The following is a 22,621-nucleotide window of genomic DNA, read 5'->3' on the forward strand; positions in this document are numbered from 1 at the left end:
AATTGAACCCAGGACCCTTCAGTCCGCAGACCAGTGACACTCTATCCAGAGCCAAACCAGCTAGGGCCAGGTACGTTATTTTCCATTCCTTATAAGGGCCTCCATTTAGAAGCCCCAACTGGGAATGGAACTGTGACCTCCTGGTTCACAGGTCAAGGCTCAATCACTGAGGCCCACTGGCCGGGCCAGGAATTGCGTTTTTAAAGTCCCCCCAGTGATCCTAAGGTGCAACCAATTTGAGAACCGCCTGCAAGATCGGTATTTTGCCAGATATAAGCACGGGTGTGGAGAAGTGAGGGGGAAGAACAAGACCTTCAGGAATGATTTGTTAGTTTGGCTCTAGGGCCCAACTTCCTGAGGAATTCAAATTTAATTTTTTCCCCCTCATGACACCTTTAGCAACACGAATGTCATTTAATTACTGAAAAATGTACCCAACCCTCCGTGGCGCAAGGCTGTCCGCTGGGGGGACGAAGCCTGGGATCATTCATGTGCTTTTGAAAGCCATGAAAGATGAGTTGCTTTTGTCCCAGGCTGCTGCCAACTAGCATGTTTTTAAAAAGCGGTGATCCTCTAGGATATGGGTGAAGAGATAGTATTTTTATTAAATCAATATGTCATGTAGATATTCCTGAGTATAATTATGGGAAATGCCATTTTAAATCGTTCTCTTTGGACAGAGCCTTCAACATTTCCAAGTGAGCGCTAGGGGTCAGGCGGGGGAAGTCAGCGCCGACATCAAGAGGAAAATGACTACGATGTGGCTGTACAAGGGCCTTCAGTTCCTTATACAAACGTATCACAGGTGTGTTTTAGTCTAGCAAACTTGCAAAGAGGGAAAAGACTTGCCTCATTAAATGATTTCCTTAAAAGCTTGGAAACATGCTTTTTGGACAGAAACTGGTGTGGGGCTATTTGTTTTCAAGAGGCATTTCCTCCATCACCCCGGGGCCACGGGGGGTGGCTCTGCCCTGACTTACTGGCGGCACCTGAATCCCACTGTCTGCATTCCTTCTACAAAGGACCAGGAGGCACCGTGTGTCCAGCTGGCTCCTTCGTTTCCTGCAGGAGCGTCCTTTTCTCGAAGGTCATCATGCTGCCGGGAGTTAGTCACTTAGGAAACGTGTATGAGGGATGTGGGCTGAGTCCTTGGGACATCAGGCCAGGGCTTTCTGGTTGTGACACAATTAATACTCAATACGCACAGTGCTCTAACTCATAGATGATTTATTGCTTTAAGTAACTAAACAAGAAAAGAGACAGGCTGTTGTTTTGGTCAAGACACCAGTTGCATCTACGTAAAGCCTTAACGATACTTTCTGGACAATATAAACACGTGATAGCATACATGGGAAACAACTTGGCCAATGACGCACGGATTAAAATAGCACACGACAAGGGCACCCAACCCGCCAGGCTGCCCCGAAAAGACGGAAAGAACGCGGGTTCACACGATGTGCTGGATACAAAACCTTTAAAAAATTTTTGGCATTAACACTAACACAGGATACTTCCTTGGACATTCTGCAAAAGCAGGCGCACGAACAGAATTACCTTTTCATCTCCCGATTACCAGTGTCTATGGGATGCTAGAGAAAAGCCAGGAGGTGGGGCACCTGCCCGCCCCTAAGGTCCTTTTCTTTGCCACAGCAGCAGGGTCCTGGGCTTTTAGGTGAAGAGCAGCTGACAGGGCCCCAGGGGGTGTTACAATCGCCAGGGAGCTGCAGAGAACAGCAGAGGGTGGACACTGACCCAACAGCCTGTGCGAGTGAACCCCACACAGCCCTGGTTTGTAGCTAGGGAGGCCCATGGACTTGACCGAATGCTCCCTGGAGGCCTGGGGGGGCCTTCACAGGCACTGGTTGGTCCAGACCCTCCCACTGAGGAGTGTGGAGCCGGGGCTGGGCCTTCCACCCTGAGGTTGAGGAGAAGTAACCTGACCTCTTGCATTCTAACACGGGGGCATTATGACACATTTCAAATGGCTGTGCAGGAGCCAATGGTCAGGAAGCCAGCCCTGCAGGGCCCGGGCGGGCTCACAAGTGAGGACAAGCCAAGCCAAAGGGAACACAGGGCACCAGGGCCGAGCAGCCCGACCCGGCTGCTGGCAGTGCCTCCGGGTGGCCAACTGGTCTGGCTGCAGCACCAACTGCTGGGACTCAGTAGTCTTCTGCTGTCTCTGCAGCCACTTCCTCAGAACCTCCCTCCCCGGCATCCTCTCCAGGACCCGAGGGCCCCTCATAGCCCCCGGCCGAGGCCCCACAGTGGCCGGCAGGACCATTCTGCACGGCCCCGCCCTCCACACAGAGCCGGCCATCAGGACACAGCGGCTCTCCGGTGACCTCCTGGACAGGGCCCTTCTCCTCCTCCGAGGCTCCTTCCTCCTGCTGCTGGCTCAGCACGCAGTTTCCCACGTCTCCAGCCTTGGAAAACTGATCTTCCAGATTCCTGTCATTTTCTTCGGCTTGTCGCTTGCCTCTGGTACTGAGTTTACCCTTGGATTTCCTCATCTGCCTGCTGTGCATGTCTTCTCGGGAGAATCGCCACTGAAACTGAACATGGGAGAGGATGGAGATAAGTAAACGCAGTCTCCATGGACCCAGAGCCTCACCTGGACGCGTCGGCATTCACACCCACGTCACTTCTCTGCAGCAAGACACACAATTGCCCGCTTTCCTGGGGTGGGGCCAACGTCAATCACAGCCCCAGACACATCACACCCACCACGAGAGCCTGCTCCATGCTGTCCACGGGGTGTACTTCAAAGGCCTGGGGAAGGAGGTCCTTAAATCCTATCGTTTGAACCATCAGAATGAGGAAGGGACACAGGGCCCGCGCTTCCTAAGCACCAGGGCTCTGAGCAGGCCGTGGGTTACCCAGCACTGGGCCGCATTCTCTCACCTGAGCGAAGGCACAGCATGTGGGGCGCCGGCTCCCCTGCAGGACTGGCGGGCTTGCTGCCCCAGCTACGGGGGCTGCTGTCTGCTGACAGCACCCACCACCTCATTGAAGGTCACACTCCCTTCCTGGGGCAACCTAAAGCCAAGGTCTGGTCTGGGTGGGGTACAAGGGCCTATCCCTCCTTGCACAACTAGGGAAACTCTGAAAGGCCATCCCAGCTCCAGAGCTACCTGGAGGGGTGGCCGAGGCCACTGCTGAGACAGCATCCCAGCTCAATTCCCGGCCCACTCCTGCACCCTGTGTTCCCCACGGGTGTTCCTGAGGGCACTTCCCTCAAAAATGTCCACCATCCAGACCCTGCTTCCCAGGGAGCCTGACCTGCAACCAAGCATTTCCCCAAGGACCAGGGACGTCAGCACAGGCTCAGAGAAGACTCAGGTCGCGCAGTCAGGAACTGAGCTGTGCAAGGACCAGACCTGTCCAAGCTGTGGAGCGAGACTGCATGCGTGAGCGTCCCAACTCCACCTCTCCCTGGCCCAACTTCCCAGCCTCAGTGTCCCATCTGTACAGTGGGGACAGCAACCAAAACCAAGGCTGGTTACTCGATTTTCTCGGAAAGCAACGTCAGTTAGCTTTTCCTGTAGAAGTCAGATCCTATTTTACATTGGCTTTGCGGGTCACATGGTCGCTGCCAAAACCATTGAACTCTACCATTGATACAGAAAAGCAATCATAGATAACATGTATGGGTATGTATGTGGTTCCAATGATGTGATAATCCCTGTCATGGGTGTAGCACTGTGCCTGACATCATATAACAGATACACTTGCTGTTACTATTACTGACACCAAGAGGTCAGGGAGGCTGTCTGTTCTATTTCCTCCTGCATCCCTGGGGCAGAGCACAGTGCCTGGCACAGAGTAGGCACTCACCCTATTTGTGGGATAAACGAATGGAAGGACGACAGAGCCCAGCCACGCCGGCTGCACTAAGTTTCAAGTCCTGTAATTTTAGAGTCAAAACATAGCTTGGGGTTTAGTGAGGAGGGACCGGTGCATCTGCACCTTACTTCTGGCTGATATCCAAAAAGAGAAATTAATTTAAGGAAGAAGCAGAGTGGGAAACACGCAAAGTCCCGCTGAGTCTGCTGATGACATGAACGGGCCCAGAGGCAGACAGTGTAGCAGCCTGTGCACGTGGAATTAATCTGGGCAAATGAGTTTGAGCAGACATGGAAGCATTGAGGGGTGTTAAAAAAAACCTTGGAAGATTCAGAGAAATGGGTCCTCGTGTTTATAAATGAGGAATGTGTTCTGTGGGCGAACCACTCAGCAGAACTGCAGCCTTTTTCTTCTACTCCCCAAATATCAGGGGTCCTCCCAGTCTTGCTGAGCAAAAGCCCCTCTAACTTCTGTCCTCCTGGGGCGGTCAGTATCCCCAAGAATGCTTCACCTCAGAGCTGGGGGGCAGTCCACTCTGGGTGGGGACCCACGGAGTCAGATACCAGATGTGGTGCACCCTCAGGAAGATGGCAGCCCAGGGATCTTCTGGACGCGCCAGGCCCAGTTGTGATCGGCACAAAGAACAAGAGAGAAACCCCCGAGGAGAGAGATAGGTAGATGGGGGCAAGAGACAGGAGCCCCTGCTGCAGGGAGTGGTCTCACCGGGAAGAAGAGAATCATGGGACTTGGCCACCCTGCAGGTGCAGCTCCGTGACCCACGTGCACACAGGGGTTCAGTTTAAGTTCCCATCACGGTCATTTCTTTCTACTTCAGTCACAACACGTTGGTTTTGCCAAATATGGACTTCAATCTCAGACATTCTGTGATTGAAAGAACAAAGGGAGCCTTTGGTTCTGATGGCTTCTTGCTGGGCTGGAGAGGGGAGCCCAGGAATGCAATGGCACCATCAGTGGAAAACGATTTCTTAAGGCTTTAGCACATGCTAAATAACTGAGTGCCTTGCTAGGAAAAACCAAAAATGTGCTATGCAAATTTTTAAAAATCTGTCACCGTTGCAGAATTTTCAGTGGTAGAGATCTATTCCCCCAAAGAAAACATTTGCCTGAACACCCACAGGGTCCTGAGGTTGCACACACCATGGGATCCTGGGATCAAACAGCTTTGGACAGGATTTCCCATCAAAGCAGAGAAAGGGAGCAAAGTGCATGTTGAGGTTAGGACTTAACATCGATCCTGTCCTCCTCCTCCCTACCCTCCCCCCAAATTCCCAAAGGCGTTCACCTCCCATGTTGGATGGGTTTTGCTCAGACACTCCTTTGTGGGGGTTCTCTCTCTCACACTGTAAGCTTCTTCCGCCTAAGCCATGAGTTTCTGACAATGGAACCCCTTTGCAGGCAAAGTGGTGCCTCAGACCCCCATCCCAAGGGTGCCCACGTCAGCCTAGACTGAAGCAGGCGTCTCGGCTCTGTAACCACAAGTGCGGGGCGCCGACCTGGGGCCCCAGAGCCTCTGCTGCTGCCTCCGATGCCAAGCCTCTGTGGCTCTCGGGCACAAGCACTCGCGGTTCCTAATTGCTGCCTTGTCATATGCAGCCACTGCCACTGCTTCATAATGCCAGCCCAAATGGAAGAGTCTTAGATAAAAATCCATGCCCCCAAATAGAGCTGCATTTTTGCATGTTTTTAGGAAAACACCAGTGAAGCCTGCCGATATGCATTTCTCTGAGAGGCAGTCGGCTATCAGGGAAGTCGGAGGAAGCTTTCCTTTTGCTAAAAATGTTGTGGAAGGCCCTAAATGTTAAAACATCACAGCAGCTGAGAGCCTGGTTCAAATCCCGGTTCTGGCACTTGCTGGCTTTCTGTCCTTGGGCAAGTTATCAATCTCTCCCAAGCCTCACGTTCATCATCTCTGAAATAGTTGTCTCAGCCTCCAGGGCTGCAGTGCACACCCAGGGGCCGGGTCACACGAGTGGGTGTGCACAGCACCCCCTGCAGTCGGATGCTCTACAACCGAGGAGCTGCCACCTTGGTCAGAGTCCATCCTTGACACTGACGAACGCAAACCCAGGGGCTGCTCTTGCTAAATAAACAACAGAAGGTCTGTGTTCCTCTGGATGCCTGGCCATATCCGGATTTCAGAAGAAGACCACATTTTGTTGATCTCCTGACAGAAGACAATAGGAGGACACAGACTGTGGGAAAGGCCTGTGGCAGGCACACCAGACACTTTCTCCCAGAACCTGTCCGGCCTGCTGGGCAGAGGAAGACTCAGGACTGTCAGAGCTGAGCTGGGAGGGAACTACTCCAGCCCATGTTTTCTGTCCTTCAGAGTAATCTCAGAAATCTCTGCCAAGCCACATGCCTTCTAGGACTGCTCTGTGTTCTGTGTCCTCAGATGGGTTTATGATGACATCACTGAGTCCCCGTGCTGTCCCCGGCGCTGCAGCCAGGTACCAAGTAGGCTCTGACTCAAGTCCTCCCCTTTCCTCCTTCTCTCCTTTGCGGGGACATTCTCATGAAGCAGGGATGTAGCAGTGGGCAAAACTTAGGGTCTGTAGAATTGGAAAGCTAAATGTTCTGAGCTGCTGACTACCTGTTGGATACCTGCCCAGGAAAGAACACACACATACCAAGGTGCCTACTATGTGTCTCAGACAGTGACAAAGTTTCCCATTTCCCTGGATCCCCAAAGCAATACTCTCAGTAGGCATTGTTAGAGTCAGTCTATAGATGAGCATGTAGAGGTTCAGAGAGGTTAAGTACCTTGCCTAAAGTCACACAGCTAGAAATAGCAGAGCTAGAATTCAAACACAGCTACCTCTGGCTCCACACTACCCTTGCAACCTCTTTTTAAAGTATTTATATATATTTTTATTGATTTCAGAGAGAGGAAGGGAGAGGGAGAAAGATAGAAACATCTATGATGAGAGAGAATAACCAATTATCTGCCCCCTGCATGCCCCCAAACCTAGGCATGTGCTTTGACCGAGAATCGAACTGTGACCTCCAGATTCATGGGTCGATGTTCAACCACTGAGCCATGCCGGGGGTGAAAGGCTTTAGGCTCGTGACCTAGAGAGAAGGGAGGAGGCAACACCCCCTTGGATGGCTCAGCCCAATGCATAAGTGCCTCAGCTTTCAGACTTTACCATGTTCAGATGCATCTGCTAGACCAGGCACTTGATCATTAGGCCGGGTGGTCAGCTAATGGAAGTCTAGATTTATGGCCATTAAAGATTCTTTGGTTCAGTTTATTAAAAACAAGTATCTACACTGAAGACTCCCTGACAGGCCCATTTTTAAAAAAATCAATAATGATAAAATGTGGATGGAGGGCCACCGGTGAGGCTGGAAAGGGGCCTAAACTCTTCAATTAAGACACTGGCTCTCGGACTGGAGTGGGCATCACAACCGCTGGAGGGCTCCTTCAACCAGATCACCCCCACCCTGTGACTCCGAGGGCTTGGTGGGGGGAGGGAGGAGACTCTGCATTTCTCAACTCCCTGCTGAGGCCGATACTGCTGGTCCAGGGGCCACAATCTAAGAACCGCCAAGCAAAGAAAGGCACGTGGGCTGAGATCCGCTGTGGGAGAAACAGCTGGGAAACAAGGACAGCCCCAGGCTCTCCTAACCCAGCCGTGCCACCCACGGACGGGCTCCCCCTGCCTCCCTCCCTTCCACCGTCACACCTGCTCTCTTCCCCACCCAGGCTTCTCCTCCCCCTCGTTGTCTCTAACAAACAACAAAAATCGCTCCAGATCCCAAGGCTCCAAAAGATGCCATCTCAGAAAGCAAGAAGCGGAGAGGCAGGGATGTGCAGCCCGGGGGACCGCTTTCTGGGTGGCAGCTCGGGGGGGAGGGTGGGGGTGGGTGGGTGGGGGGTTGACATCCTCACTTAAAGGCCTGGAGGACCCTTCCATATTGTGAGTGGTACCTGGGAGTCTCTGAACTCCACGCACAGCTGCTCACTGCCAGGCTGTGCCATGCCCATGCCAGTCTCCCCAGGCAGGGTGTCTCTCCACGTGGGTGTGGCACTGGTGCCTAAGCCAGGAAGGACTCCACCTAGCTGTCCATGTCAGAAATAACCGGGGGCAGGGAACGATCCTCCACCTTACAGCAGCGTGTGTCCAGAGTTCCGTGTCAGGAGGGGCTGACGGATTCAATTCACACATTTTAAAGGCTGTCCGCGACCTGCCCCCACGTCAGTGAGGTTAGCGGGAAGGAAGATTCTCCGGCGCCGCGGAAACCACCTCTCACCTTCGAGGGAGTTCCATATCACACTCACACAGAGAGGTTTCTTTCAAATGCTGAAACGTCTCACACAGAGAGGATTCTGTCCACTCTGCTGATTAAAAGACGACTAAATGTGCTTCGTCCCGGGTGTGCCAACCTTGGGATTTCTCTTCTTAAATGTCAATGCTGGACAGAACAGGCATGTCCCAGGCCCAGAATTTTGATTCCTCGTTCACTGATCCAACAGCTATTTGTTGAGCACCAACTGAAAGGCAGGCACTGGGCAGGCAACAGTCCGAAACACAGGTGTGTGCTCCCATGGACAGTCTCTCCCAGGGGAGGATAAACGAATGAGGAGAACCAGGGAGAGACAAACGGGGCTCTCCCCAGGGCACCGCACCGTCCTGAGAAAATACCGAGGAAGGGAGTGTCCTAGGCAGAGGGAGCAGCCGAAGCGGAGGCCCTGAGGCAGGAGAGGCACAGAGGAGCACCAGGCCAACATCTCCGGCAAGCAGGGCCTGGGGCTGATCACACAGGGCCTCTGGACCACATTCCAGATCTCCATCTTCATACGAAGAACCATGCAAAGCGGTGAGGTGATATGATTCAATTGGCTTTTTCTTTTAAAAAATCTATTTTCATTGATTTCAGAGAGGCAGGGAGATGGGGAGAGAGATGGAAACATCAATGATGAGAGAGACTCAGGGATTGGCTGCCTCCTGCACACAGAGCCCGCAACCCGGGCATGTGCCCTGACCGGGAATTGAAGCGCGATCTCCTAGTTCATAGATGGATGCTCAACCACTGAGCCACACCGGCTGGGCCAATTGGCTTTTTCAAAAGATCACTTTGTCTCTGAACAGAGAACGTATTTGAAGGGAGACCTGTCATCAGGAGACTGGAGTAGTTGAAGCAAGTGAGGGTGAAGAGAAGTGGAGGAATCCAGGGATTCTAGGACCTAAAATAGACATGTCTAAGGCTTCACTGCTAGGCGGAAGGGGATGGGGAAAGTCAGAGATGACCCCAAGGTGGGCTGGTGCCTCTGGGTTGGTGGTGGCCCATTCCTCTAGGTAAGGGGACGTGGGCCAGGTGAGGAGGAGGGGCAAAGTCACGCGTTGCTCTGAGGTTCCTGAGCAGTGACAGGACAGGTGAGCTGGGCAGGGGAGCAGCAAGGGCTGCAATGAGGATACAAGGGTCACGGCAGAGGTGGTGAGAGACGACCTCCCTCTGAGGATGAAAGAGACTTTCTAAGGATGGGAAGAGAGTTGGAGGAGCAATGGCTGGGTGTGACCCCCAGTGGGAGGCCAGGAGAGGAGGGTGGGATGGAGCCAGGAGAAGAGGGTGGGACGGAGCCAAGTGGAAAAGGAGCTTAAAGAGGTGAGGGCAGCCGGCAGTTTCACTGCTGCAGGAGCTCAGCACCGTGAGGACGAGATGGGGCTGCTGCCCCTGTCACGGGAATCCACAGACCTGTGGGAGCAGGACGCCCCCCGTCAGCTGAGCAGCAGGTGACAGGGACGGGGAGACGGAGACAAGACGTCTGCTGTGAAGCCCCCTCTCTGGGACTCCACTGGCCAGGTGCTCTCTCGAGGTCACACCAAGGACAAGAGCTCGACACCGAACTTGGAATGAGTCAGGGCGGGGGGTTGGGGGGGTCCGGGTAACAAAGGAGAAAGCAGCCAACGCATATTCGCGTAGTTGATTGGTATGGAAGTTTCTACCGACCAGAAAACAAGCCTCCCATCCCGCTGGATTCTCTCTCACACCAGCTTTAACACTCCGCCTCTGACACCTCCCGCCCGCTCAGGTCCCCACTGGCTGCCCCTCTGAGATGCATGGGCTGCACCAAAGTCACACCCCGCGTCTTTGCTTTGGGAGTCGCCAGCGCCACAACCAGGAGAGCAGCCAGGACCAGGCAGAGGCAGCGTCCTCGGGGCTGGTGGAGACCTTGCCCGCGTGGTTGTTGAATGTCACTGTGAATGTGCACGGTCCCCCGCAGCCCACGGCCAAGCCACCACTAACAGCAGTCCTGGCTGACCCTCTTCCCCCCGGTGGCTACGGCTCCTGGCCGTGCATGGTGGGCTTGGCAGCTGCCTTCCGGTTCTCGGCTGCTGTCACCAGTCACACGTGCGTCAGCGCCTGGACAGAGAGCCCTCTGCACTCCACCTCAACAGGCTTCAAGGCACCATTTCCTTGGTGTTGGTCCCACAAACGGGTTCCCCCTGGATTTGCTGGCTGGTGAGGGGCTGCTCCAATCTGTTCACTTCCTGGGTGCTCCTGTCCGGGCTCTGCGTCCAAAGAACACGAGGAAGCGAGACTGCCAAGCGTGAGGTGCGAGCAGGCCCAGCAGGCTCTGCCTGGGAACATGGCCCTGGCCATAGAAGGTGGAGCGGGCTGGCTCCAGGTGACACTGACTTGGGCTTTGGCAGGTTCCCTAGACTCACCTGCCCCTCCCTGAGCACCTGGTGACACACCCACGGGAAAAGCACGGGGTGTGGAAATTCAGAATCACCTGACACAAGGGAAGGATTTGGGATCGACCGCATCAAACACGGGAGATAGTGTGAGAATGGCCAGTCTCTCAGCACGACTGTTTCCCGGACGGTTCACGTAACGACCAGGGAGGGGAAAGGACCCTGGCGATGGCAGCGCAGCCTGACGGGAGGGCTCACTGCCACGGGCTGAGGCTGACCTCTGTCTGCACCAGCTGCTGCCACTCGGAGGCCTGCAGGTTGGGGCTGTCACAAAGGGGCTCTCGCAGGGTCTGTCTGCCAAGATCGCCAAACTTCTGATGTCCCGAGGGCTCCCCGGGCAGGCCAGAGCGCAGCCAGCATACAATGAGATGAAGATGCAGAGACACTACCCGCCCTCCACCCCCCAGCATCTCGTCAGAACGCAGCTGACTTCGTGCCCCTATTCTTAGCCCAGGGGGAATGTCTGGCACGCTTGAGTGTCTGCAAGAACCTCTCTCGTATGCTCTTCTGGCCCAACCAGCAGGATGCTGGCAGATGAGGCCCTCCAGTGCCCTAGACTGTCCCATTCTGGCAGCTTCAGGCCTGATCGGTTCGCCAAGGGGCTCAGGTGTCCTTGGGCTCGGAGCCATTAGAAGTTGCAGCAGCCTGCCCACCCAACCGCTGTAGAAAACCCCCTTGCGGATGAAGCCCCGCTAGAGAAACCCGAGAAAGGCAATCACGGCCACTCACCTTGGATTCCTTCTTCTTGAGTTTCTGAGGTAGACACGGTCTCTGAAGAAAGACAATCTGCTTGGTGGATACGTTTCCCTCCCTGTAACACACCGGAGCAGAGAATGAGTTAGGTTATGCCTGGGGGAGCCCCAAACCTCGCAGACACTGCATCCCTAACTTCAAGGCTGACCACCCGCAGAAATGACAGTGAGGGGTCAGAACAAGAAGCCCCCACTCTCCCACCCCAGGCCACCCGCCCTTGCTTCCGGGGGGCCATCTCAGGCGCCCAACGAAAAGCTTTGCGGGCATCCCTGCAAAGTCAGCCTCACGGTGAGAAATGCCCTCCCCTTGCTGTGAAAGAACAGCTGGCATTGTGCCTAATGATGACAAAGTGGCTTCTTCAGAGACTCTCAAAGGGGTGGCATGCCTCTTCCGAATCTGTCTTTGGTAGCGAGGCCTCGAGGGGCCTGGCTGGCCCAGGATGGGCAGGTGGATGAGGACCTGGGTGAAGAGCTCTGCCCATCGGCCGTCACAGGGACAGCGGGGGGAGGGCTGGCTGCGCACAGGTCCCGGCCAAGGCCCGATTCACCCTCACGGAGGCGGGCCACGCCGCTCCTGCAGGCACACACACAGGAAGGCGGCGGGCAAGGCAGGGAGTGGCATTAACAAAGCCAGCGAGGGATGCCCAGGAGTGCTGCTCATTTTTATGGCCCCGTGCATGCGTTTTTCCTCCAGGAAGGTAGGACCCCCTGGAGCTGGCTTTAAAGATGATAGAAATATTGTGAAGGGATGGTTTTCTCCCCTGCCTCCACCCTTCCTATCACTTTCTTAAATCTATTCTTTTGCAAATGTCCTCTCTGCTGAGACACTATGTCCCTACTTGGAGACCATGTCCGAGGGTCAGGGGGAGACACTCATATTTCCTGTTTTATTCCGGGGTTGGGCTGGGTGACCCACACATAATGTCTCATTTAGGCCTCCACAGTGTTCCAAGGACTGGGGCGGATGTCTTTATAGACAGGAAATGAAAGCTCGGTAAGGAGCAGGCTCCAGCGCAGGCAGCCAAGACTTAAGCTCGGATCTGCCTGGTTCAATGCGGTCTCCCACTCCACTATAAGGGGTCATTTAAGGCACAGGGAAGTGGAGGGTTAGGGAGAATTATTTGGCAGGTGTGACTATCCGAGATAGACAGACAGACAAGAGACCTGTCTACGCCCTTTGAGCTTCGTCCAGAACCAGTTGGGCCTTCACATTCAAAGACATGCTCCTTGTGACTCGTCCTCCGGCTTCTGGACCAGACTTTGTGGACTGGCACATAGACTCCAAGAAGCTACCTGGCTTGCCCCAGGGGCAGACTTGGGACTTGGGTTCAAGTGTGCAAGCCACAAACCCAGGCAGGATCCTTTCTACTCCGCTGCATCGCTCTGTGCTCACAGGAGTCTTGGCTGAGGAAGACTATGGTGGCTCCCAGTGGCCATGGGCCAGAGGTGGCTACAGACTGGCCCCTGCAGGTACACAGGCCACCGTGCCCCAGTGTCAGGAGGGAGACATGTTGAGGGCCCAGACGAGCTTGCAGAAGGACACAGGAAAGGCACTGATTGTCACCATCATTCGCCACCCTGGTCTGAGCCCGGGGCCGCACTGCCCGCCATCCCCCCAGATCACCAGCCTTGCCCCACGCTGTTCATCACCCTGGAGTGGTGGGTGTGTGGCAGGATGGGGGCAGGCAGAGCACTGAGGGCCATGGGCAGGAGCATCCCTATAGGTGGGCCAAGAGGTGAAGGAGAGGGAGCCCTTGATTCTTCAACTGAGGTTCTAGCCCCAGGTTCTGCCCCTTAAGCAGTTGTGTGGCCTCAGGTACGTCGTTGAGCCTCTCTGAGCCTCAGTTTCCTCACCTGTAAAATGGGAATCAAATCTATGCTTAGAGGATAGTTAGGAGGACTAGTTTAGATAGCGAACCCAGATGGCAAGGCTTTTAGCACTGGGATGACTCTGACAAGCCCATGGCTCAAAGGGTGGTGGGCAGAGCTGGGGGTGGACAAACCACCGTGAATGTGAAATTGGAGGGAGTGCCACAGGCAAGGGTCCCAGCTCCAGGTCCTCACATGTTCTTCCTGGGGCTGCTGACCGGCACCATGATTGTCCTTCCCCCTCCCTAGCCCCACTGTCCTCAGCTGGAAAATGAGTTTAAGTTTAAAAAATCCACCTCTTAGGGTTTTTGAGAACGAAAAGACTTTATATACAAAATGCCTCTCTAGCCTGGCACAGGGCACATAGTAGGTGCTGAGTTTCTTTGGCAGCTGAGAGCCCTGAGTCTCCTCAGTCCAGCGGGCTCATCTCTGACGTGCTGGGCAGTAGTGCTTGACTGGCCAAGGCTCCCCATGTAGGAAGAGGGGTGCAGTGAGAGCTCTGGGGCAGGGGGTTAGGAATCCAAAATCCTAGCTCTGCCACTTCCCAGCAGGAGAGCTCATGTAGCCACACCCGCCTCCCAGTTACGCACATGAAGCGCTGACTGGGAACAGTGCCTAGCACACAGTGAGTGTTCAGCAACAGTAATGACTTTTCTGTTACCTGTTAGTCTTGACGACGGGCGTTGGCAGCACACAGGTGAGCTGCCAGCCATAGGCTGCCAGCGAGTTCAGCAGGGGCACGTAGTCTGTCTGCACCTCGACGCCCTACGGGAGAAAGGCCACCATGAGGGACGCTGCTGCCTCGGTAGAGGGGACTGTCCAACCTCCAACTCCACAAAGCAGAGAGAGGCCCTGGCTCTGATGATGCTTCGAGTTGCATCTGCCAACATGGGACCTCTCCTGGCCCCATTTCAGTCCACGTAGTTGGCAAGGAATTAGAGCCAAAAGATTCATCCATTAATTTTGTTTTATTCTCATTTCATGGAAGAAGCACAATCACCTCGCCTCAAAGACAGATTCAGGGCACATGACAACACATGCTGATCTGGATGATTTCAGAGCGTGTCGTGGGGAGTGAAGTTACAGTGACAAATGATCAAGCCATTTGCATCCAGACACACACACACACACACACACACACACACACACACACACACACCTGTGCTATGCAGCCTGCTGTCAAAGGGTACATGAATGCTTGCCCGTGTTTTATTTCAAATCAGGATGGGGGGTTGGGAGACTTGCCCAACCCTTGTCTTTGAATTTTTATTTGTACTTTATGTATGTATGTATGTATGTATGTTTGTTTGTTTTTGCCTTTGAGTTTAAAAACTCAGTCCTGCTCCCACAGGGAGAGAACCCCAGTGTGAGGACTGCACGGGACCCCTGCATCAGGCCTAGTTTCTTATTCCAGCTCCTTGCTAACACCCACCCTGGCCTGTGTCCCACGGGACTCCCGATCTCTGTTAGGTTGGCTTCTGAGCATCTCTCCGTGTATCCAGATTCCTTTCAGCTGAGGCAGCCACGCGGATTCATTCTGCTAGTATTAGGAAGCCGCGGTGGGAGCAACGTGGATGGAGGCACCGTCCTGGGCTGGAGTTCACAGTCCAGCAGAGGCAACAGCACAGACACCCAAGAAACCAGAATACAAAGGGCCCGTTGGCAGGGCCGTGAGGCTTCGAAGGCCCGCAGAAGAGGAAGGACGTGGGCCGTGCTCAAGGCAGGCTTCCCGGGACTCAGGGCTGGGCCCAGGGCAATCAGGGGAGAGCTCCACGTGGAAGACCATGCCTGGCTTAGATCCCCGGGGAGGGTGGGCTTAACTGAGGGCCATCCTGGCCAGGGGCTGTCCTGCTGGGGGTCTTTTTGGGAACAGAACCAGCTTGTCGGCTGCCCTGGGCTGGAGGAGTGGAAGGCAGATGAGGGGACAACCAGCTCTGCCTCGTCAAATGGCTTTTAAAGCTCCTATCATGGAGCAGCCGTCCCAGCGTGGCGACAGTCACCTGGTCAGCTGGCAACGAATTTATCAGTTTCTTCAACTGTATCACATAAGTCCCGGCCTATGTCAGTGGCTCTCACTCTTCTCCCTGGGCCAGCAGCATCAGCAACGCCTGGGAGCTAATATACAGATCTTGTAACAGAGAAACCCACACCTGAACCTTCTATGATCATGTTACTCAATGTCACCCCAATCAATTAAAAAAAAAAAAAAAGAAAGAAATGCAGAGTCTTGGGACTCAACCCAGATCAACCAGACCCAACACTCTGGGCTGGGGCCCAGGAATCGGTGTTCAGGTCCTCCCAGGGGTTCTGAGGCAGCGTCGTTGGGGAAGCTCTGCCTACATCACCCACTAGGTCTCTGCTGTGACAGTCTGCGATGCTGAGGCCAGCATCTGTCAGCTGTCACTCACACCTTGCCTTCCTGTCATTCTCCATGTGAGGAGAACGAGAAGTGGGACTTCTAAAGGAACAGCGTTGGTAAAAGGGAATGGAGGGGAGGAAGGAAGAAGGGCAGAGAGAAAAGAAGGGAGGAGAGGGGAAGGGGGAGGAGGAGGAGGAGAAAAGGAAGTTAAAGGATGGGGAGTAGGAAGGGAAGGAGGGAGGGGAGGAGAACTCGGTACAGGAGTAACCAATTTATTTACGGGTCAGGGGTAGAGGGGCCCTATTCTGGCCCTGTCCCTTGAAGCCCCACTCAGGACAGAGATGGCAGCAAATGACACAGCACCCTTCCCCACTTCTCCCCGCACTTCTGCCTGACCCCCTGGACACAAAGGGACCTGCCTTCCAGACCAGCCCTGGCCAACATCCCTCATGCTGGGCACCAGCTGGGGCTGCCTCACCCTGAGCACCCCTGCCCCCGGCCCTGCACTTCCGACGTGAAGAGAGCTCCATCCACACTCTCCAGCTCTGCGAGGTTATGATTACTCGGGCCTATCAAGAATAACCTTCCCACTTTATCAGTCGCTGTGACAAACCCTCCACAATCAGACAGTAGCCATGGCAACCAGGACAAGCTTTGGCGCCTCACAAAGCCCTGCATGGCAGAATGGAGTCCTTTTATTGGTGATGTGCCCGGGCCGGGTTTTCTCTGCTGGCAGGGAGGGCAAGGCAGTGCCACCCTCTGCCGCCGCCTGACCTGCCTGCTCAGACAGGCCTCGCAGGGGCTGCTTGTGCTTCGCTCGGTTTTATTGCCTTTTGTCACCACGTTAAAGAGAAAGACCGCAGGATTTCTCCCAAACAGTTTCCCCCCTCCGGGTAGGGGATAGCAGCCAGAGAGTACAGAATCATAAAGACGCAAAGGAAATGGGAAAACACAACAAAACCCAAGGTGGCTTGTGAGAGCTGAGGGTTCAATCTCAAGTGTTAATATCTGGCTGTCACATGGTGGGTTGAAAAAGCAAAATACACACGGCAGGGGGTGAGGTGTTACTCTCTGCCAGACTCTCCCACGCCTCCGACTGTCGGGGCTGGCCTGGATTAATTAACGTTCAGTGTGGTTTGCCACAGCATCGATCAAAGCTGGCTTGCATAGTATCAACACCGTGAGACGGCGTTTCTAAAATAGGGCACGAGCCCCATGCAGTCCGTGGAAGGCGCTCCCGAGTCCATTAGCAGAGAAGATGATAGGAAACCTGTGTGGAGGGAAGGGTCTCTTTGATCTGCTTTTCTGCGACGCTCCAGCGAGGACACAAATGCACAGACAACACTCCAAAGCCAGCCCCGTTCATGGAATGAAAAGGCGCTGCTTTCCGCGAGTAGGAGCAACCATTTTAGTTAACTCTCCACTCCCCTGTATGGATGTGAGATCTCTCATCACACCTAGAGAGTTAAAAAAAAGAAATGGACCCTGATCCGAGGAAAAAAGGACTTAATTTGTATTTATGGCTCTTTTTTCCTTTGTTCCCTATAATTTCTCTGGCATTTTGCAAATCAACGAAAAGAAACAGGCATCCAATTACAGCCTCCCCTTACCCTCCCAAACATGAGGGCAACGGAGTGCAGTTTATGAAGAAATGCATTTGTCTTTTGATTCGTTTTTGAAGATCCTCCATGCAGACAAGTAACGAGGAGGTAACACATGAGTCCAGTGAGAAAGTTTGTATCCTGAATGTCAGTGGTTCGTCCCTTTTCTCCTATTTATGGGAGCAAACTGGGAGAAAAGCAGCTTAAAAGAGAAGACTCTGCTCCTTATATGTGGCTGTAAATGAAGGAGGAATTCAGTTTCCCGTATCTGAACAGTGTGTGGGACCAGCTCTGGGCTGGTCTTTGTACCCAAGATGGGGACTGTCTGCCTCTGTTCCGACCGCCACGGGCGGGGCCCCCTGATTTTTACCATGGGCACCTTTAGGAAGGGCCCTGAAAAAACACGCATGGGCCTTTTGTAAATTTCTACCCAAACACTTAATGCCCAACACTGCATTTGCATGGTGATTTCTTTACCTATCAATTTTAGATATCCTTTTATGTCCTACCCTGGAAAATAAAGGCTTATCGCTCCCATACACATTTCTTACTTCCTTTTTTCTTAGTGCCACAAATGGATAAATGTACTTTTAATGAACCAAAAGTAGGTAGTTAGGTTATTACGACTTTACAAATATTGCTGAATTTGAGCTGGTTAAGTAATGCACTGTGACCATACCTTCCTTTTTAGACAATCTTTTCTTTTTCCTAGAGTTAATCATGACCTCAATGTTTGTTTTTTTTATCTGCTTGGTTGTACAGCAACCTATCTCTAATTTATTCCACGTGCTCCAACACCTCTATGTTATGCCCATCAACAACTCCCGCGTGCCTACATATATTAGTTCCATTTCCTCCCACTGGAGGCATCATTTCTGGAGCTCTCTGCAGCCCTGCTCCAACCTGATCTGGATGCTTTCTATGCCCACATTCTCCCTCTGCTGGTGTTTTTCTTTCTTGGCTTCCTCCTCATTTTGCTGGAGCACATCCTGTAGTAGCTCTCTGGGAATGCCCTGGAAGTCATTTGAGTCCCTCTACTCCTAAAAAGGTCTTTGTCTTCACCCTTAATTAACAGTTTGGGTATAGAAGTCTGGGATGAAATCCTTTTTGCCACTAAATTTTTTTTTTTTTAATTTCATTATTTATTTATTTATTTATTTTTTATTTTTATTTTTTTAAATAAATCTTTATTGTTAAGATTATTACAATTGTTTCTCCTTCCCCCCCCCCCCCATAGCTCCCCTCCACCCGGTTCCCACCCCACCCTTTGCCCTTACCTCCCCCCACATTGTCCTCATCCATAGGTGTACGATTTTTGTCCAGTCTCTTCCTGAACCCCCCCATACCCCTTTCCCCCTGAGAATTATCAGTCCACTCCCTTTCTATGCCCCTGATTCTATTATATTCACCAGTTTATTCTGTTCCTCAGGTTTTTAATTCACTTGATTTTTAGGTTCACTTGTTGATAGATATGTATTTGTTGTTCATAATTTTTCTCTTTACTTTTTTCTTCTTCCTCTTCTTAAAGAATACCTTTCAGCATTTCATATAATACTGGTTTGGTGGTGATGAACTCCTTTAGCTTTTTCTTATCTGTGAAGCTCTTTATCTGACCTTCCATTCTGAATGATAGCTTTGCTGGGTAGAGTAATCTTGGTTGTAGGTTCTTGCTGTTCATCACTTTGAATATTTCTTGCCACTCCCGTCTGGCCTGCATAGTTTCTGCTGAGAAATCGGCTGACAATCGTATGGGTGCTCCTTTGTAGGTAATTAACTGTTTTTCTCTTGCTGCTTTTAATATTCTCTGTCTTTTGCTCTTGGCATTTTAATTATGATGTGTGTTGGTGTGGTCCTCTTTGGATTCCTTTTGTTTGCGGTTCTGTGCGCTTCCTGGACTTGTAAGTCTATTTCTTTCACCAGGTGGGGGAAGTTTTCAGTCATTATTTCTTCCAATAGGTTTTCAGTATCTTGCTCTCTCTCTTCTTCTGGCACCCCCATAATTCTGATGTTGGTACGCTTGAAGTTGTCCCAGAGGCTTCTTACACTATCTTCAACTTTTTGGATTCTTTTTTCTTTTTGCTTTTCCCGTTGAGTGTTTTTTGCTTCTTTGTATTTCAAATCTTTGACTTGATTCTTGCGTTCCTCTAGTCTGCTGTTGGGTCTCCGTATAATATTTTTTATTTCAGTCAGTGTATGTTTAATTTCTAGTTGGTCCTTTTTCATATCTTCGAGCGTCTCGTTATATTTATCGGCCTTTTCTAGGATATTCTTGAAGAGCCTTATAACCGTGGTTTTGAATTCTATATCCAGTCGTTTGTTTTCCTCCATTTCTTTTGTTTGTGATCTGTTTTTTTGTCTCCCCATTTTTCACTGCTTTGCTGAGTTGGTAGAGTAGCTTTGTGTGCTAGGTTTCCTATATGGCCCAGTGGGTCGGCCTCCCCAGTTAACCTGAGGTGGACACTCTTGGTGCACCCCTTTGTGGATTGTGTGTACAGCCTTGTTGTAGTTAAGTCTTGATTGTTGTTGGTATCACTGGGAAGAATTGACCTCCAGGCCAGTTCGCTGTGAGGATTAGCTGTGTCTACACTGGGAGATTTTCAGTGCTGGAGACAGCCTTATAGGATTAGCCTTGCCAGATTGCAAAAGCCTCTGTTCTCAGCTTGGAAGGGGTGGAGTCTCAGGGTGGGGCAGACAGTCTTGGCTTCCCGTCAGCCCTGCCCTTGCGCGAGTCTCCAGACCTCCACCCTCTGCGGTTCCCGAATTTCCACCCTACAGTCCAGACTTCCCGGGAAGAGCGTGGGTCCCCAGGGGCTCGCCCGGAACTGCGGTTCAGTGCAGTCGGAACTGGGGTTCAGTGCAGTCAGGAGCCCCCGACTCCCTTCCGCCAGGGACAGCCTGTGGTAACCTCCGCAGTCAGTCCCTGTGCACACTCACGCCTCCAGACCCCTGCCGCCGTGGCTCCGCTGAGTCTCCGAGTTTCCGAGTCTCCGGGTGCCTTTCTCTCTACCTGACAGTCCAAACTCCCCCTGTATGAGCCTGGGTCCACAGGGTTTCGCCCGGAACTGAGGTTCAGTGCAGTTGGAACTGGGGTTCAGTGCAGTCGGGGGTTTCTTTCCCCCTCCCTCCAGAGAAAGCCAGCCAGGCACTCCCCCGCCCTTCCTCTCTGCGCACGCGTGTCTCCGTACCTCAGCTCTTTGCCGCTCCTTCTCCGTGAGCTTTCCTCTTTCCTTCTAGTTGTAGAATTTTCACTCAGCCAGCTTTCCTGTGGTTCTGGATGGTGTCCGTTCTGTCTTTTAGTTGTAGTTTTGAAATTGTTGTGCGGGGCAGCAGTTTAGGTGCTTACCTATGCCGCCATCTTGGTTTCTCCTCTGCCACTAAAATTTTTAAAGTATTGTTCCACTGGCTTCTGCATTTGCACAATTGCTCCGGTGATATCTGTTTTGATGACTAATACTTTTGAGTGTGACCTGTTGTCTTGCTTGTAGGATATTTTCCCCCACGAAGTTCCAGGATTTCACAATGTGCCTGGGTGTGGGAGTTTGTACTCACAGGGCTGTACACTTGATGGCTTTGCAATCGGAGGGTTCTCGTCCTTTGGTTCTGAAATGTGTTCTTTCCCCACCCTCCGCCCCCTTTGATAATTTTTCTTTCATTTTCTGTTTTCTTTCTTTCTGGACTTCCTATTAGTCAAAATGTAGGATTGATATTTTCATTTTATTACTCCTGTATTTTCTTACTCTGTCTTTTTTATTTTACCTCCTGGAAGGTTTCATTTTACAGGTTTTTTTTTTTTTATTATGTTTTTAAATTCCCTGCTGCTCAAAAAGACACAAAAGCTCTTTCTTGGCTTTTGAGACTTCGTTTTTATTTTATTTTTATCTTTATAGAATCTTGTTCTTGTTTCATGGCTGCATCTATTTTCTCTCTACGTATCTTTTTAAAGTGGTTTCTACTGATCCCTGCATTATCTCGATAGTCACCAGGTTGCATGAGGTAGAGATGGGGGCCAGGGATCTCACCACCCTCTCTATATAAGGACTTACACCAAGGCCCCGTTTTGGGCTCAGCAGTTCACTTCCCACCGTCTCATGTTGATTTATGCTGTGAAGACCAGAGCTTTTCCCAGGTTCTGCAAGAGAGAGCGGCTCCCTTCTACAACCAGCTTGCAACTTCCTTCCCTCTTTGCTAAATCAATTAGCATTCTTCCACACACTTTCCATCTTCTAAAAACGCATGGAAATTTCTCATCTGCTCCTTTTTCTTCTTTTGATCTTTTCATTCTTGTGGGTATCTAATCTATCTATCTATCTATCTATCTATCATCTATCTGACTACAGTCAATTTTCATTATTCATGGGAGCTATCTTCTATAATGTTGCCACAAACACCGAATTAATGAATACTGAACCATTGCTCCTAGGGGAAATACAGGGTTAGGTTCCTGTGAGCCTCTGACCACATCTGCCTCCCCGGATCAATACAGAAGATTGTTTTGTGTGTATTTATGTTTAAAGGCATCTCGTTTAATGTACTTTGTTGCTTCATTAATGTCAAACTCATGGCCAACAGCACCATAACTCATGGCTGAACAAGCTTATCTAACACACATATTTGTCCTGTAAGGCACATACCTAGGAACACTCAACAGAAGTCAGGAGGCGTTGGCCAACACAGGGTAGATGAGAACTCGAGGAGGTATGAGGTGGCGAAGGACTGGACCTCCTGGGACAGAATGAGCAGGAACTGAATAAAAACACTGACCGAATAGGGGGAAGTCAATTCTTGAGCAGCCCCTGGTGACAAACAGGGTTAAGAAGATCCACACCATCAGATGTTCCGAGAGGGCAAGTCACAGGAGGCCTGAAAACCCCTCTGGGTTGGACAGTGAGGTCTCGGGAGGCCACAGCCAGGACATTTCCGAGTGAAGTGGCAGATGGTAAGAGGTAAGCAGTGGCTGATAGAGACCAGACAGGGTGTGTAGACAGGGTCTCAGGAAATCTGGGGTTTGTCCTGACTGTGCCCAGGCTCAGCTGGGACCCTGGCCTTATACAGGGATGGGGATGCTAACAGCCATGCCCTCAGGTGATGGAAACAGAGATATGAAGGGGTGGGAGGCGAGTGCCACGTTGGAGAGAGGAACACGTCACGTCTACTTATCAAAGGGAAGTGGAGGCTGTAACACGGGGGCTGTGACATGGGGGCAGGCTTGCAGAAAACTCAGCGGGTCCTTCAGTACTAAAAGGCAGGACAGTCCTCGGTGCCACTCTTCACTGATGACTCTCCACACTTAACCTAGCTCTGTGCTGGGCACCTGGGAAGCAAAGATGAGTGCACCTCAAAGATCCTGGTCCAGGGGCTTGGGGAAAGAGTAAGCACACGGTCCCCCCACCAGAGGGGAGCCACCAAGAGGTGTGACGGATGGAAAGAGAGAGGAAGGGACGACTGCCCTCCCTTCTCTCTGGGAAAGGGCAA

At 52.1% G+C, this 22,621-nt stretch overlaps 1 protein-coding gene across 1 annotated transcript in view; it reads right to left on the reverse strand.

Moving 5' to 3' along the window:
- Positions 1 to 1,209: 1,209 nt before the first annotated feature.
- Positions 1,210 to 22,621, reverse strand: part of RFTN1 (raftlin, lipid raft linker 1) — a 159,191-nt gene continuing 137,779 nt past the window's right edge. The window contains exons 8-10 of the mRNA XM_080673448.1: positions 13,851 to 13,954; positions 11,298 to 11,379; positions 1,210 to 2,552 (exon numbers count right to left, since the gene is read on the reverse strand). Coding sequence (XP_080529574.1) covers positions 2,160 to 2,552; positions 11,298 to 11,379; positions 13,851 to 13,954 — 579 coding nt within the window. The 3' untranslated portion in view covers positions 1,210 to 2,159. The remainder of the gene's footprint in view (positions 2,553 to 11,297; positions 11,380 to 13,850; positions 13,955 to 22,621) is intronic.

This window comes from Plecotus auritus (genome assembly GCF_963455305.1).
Source record: "Plecotus auritus genome assembly, chromosome: 6".
NCBI lineage: Eukaryota > Metazoa > Chordata > Mammalia > Chiroptera > Vespertilionidae > Plecotus > Plecotus auritus.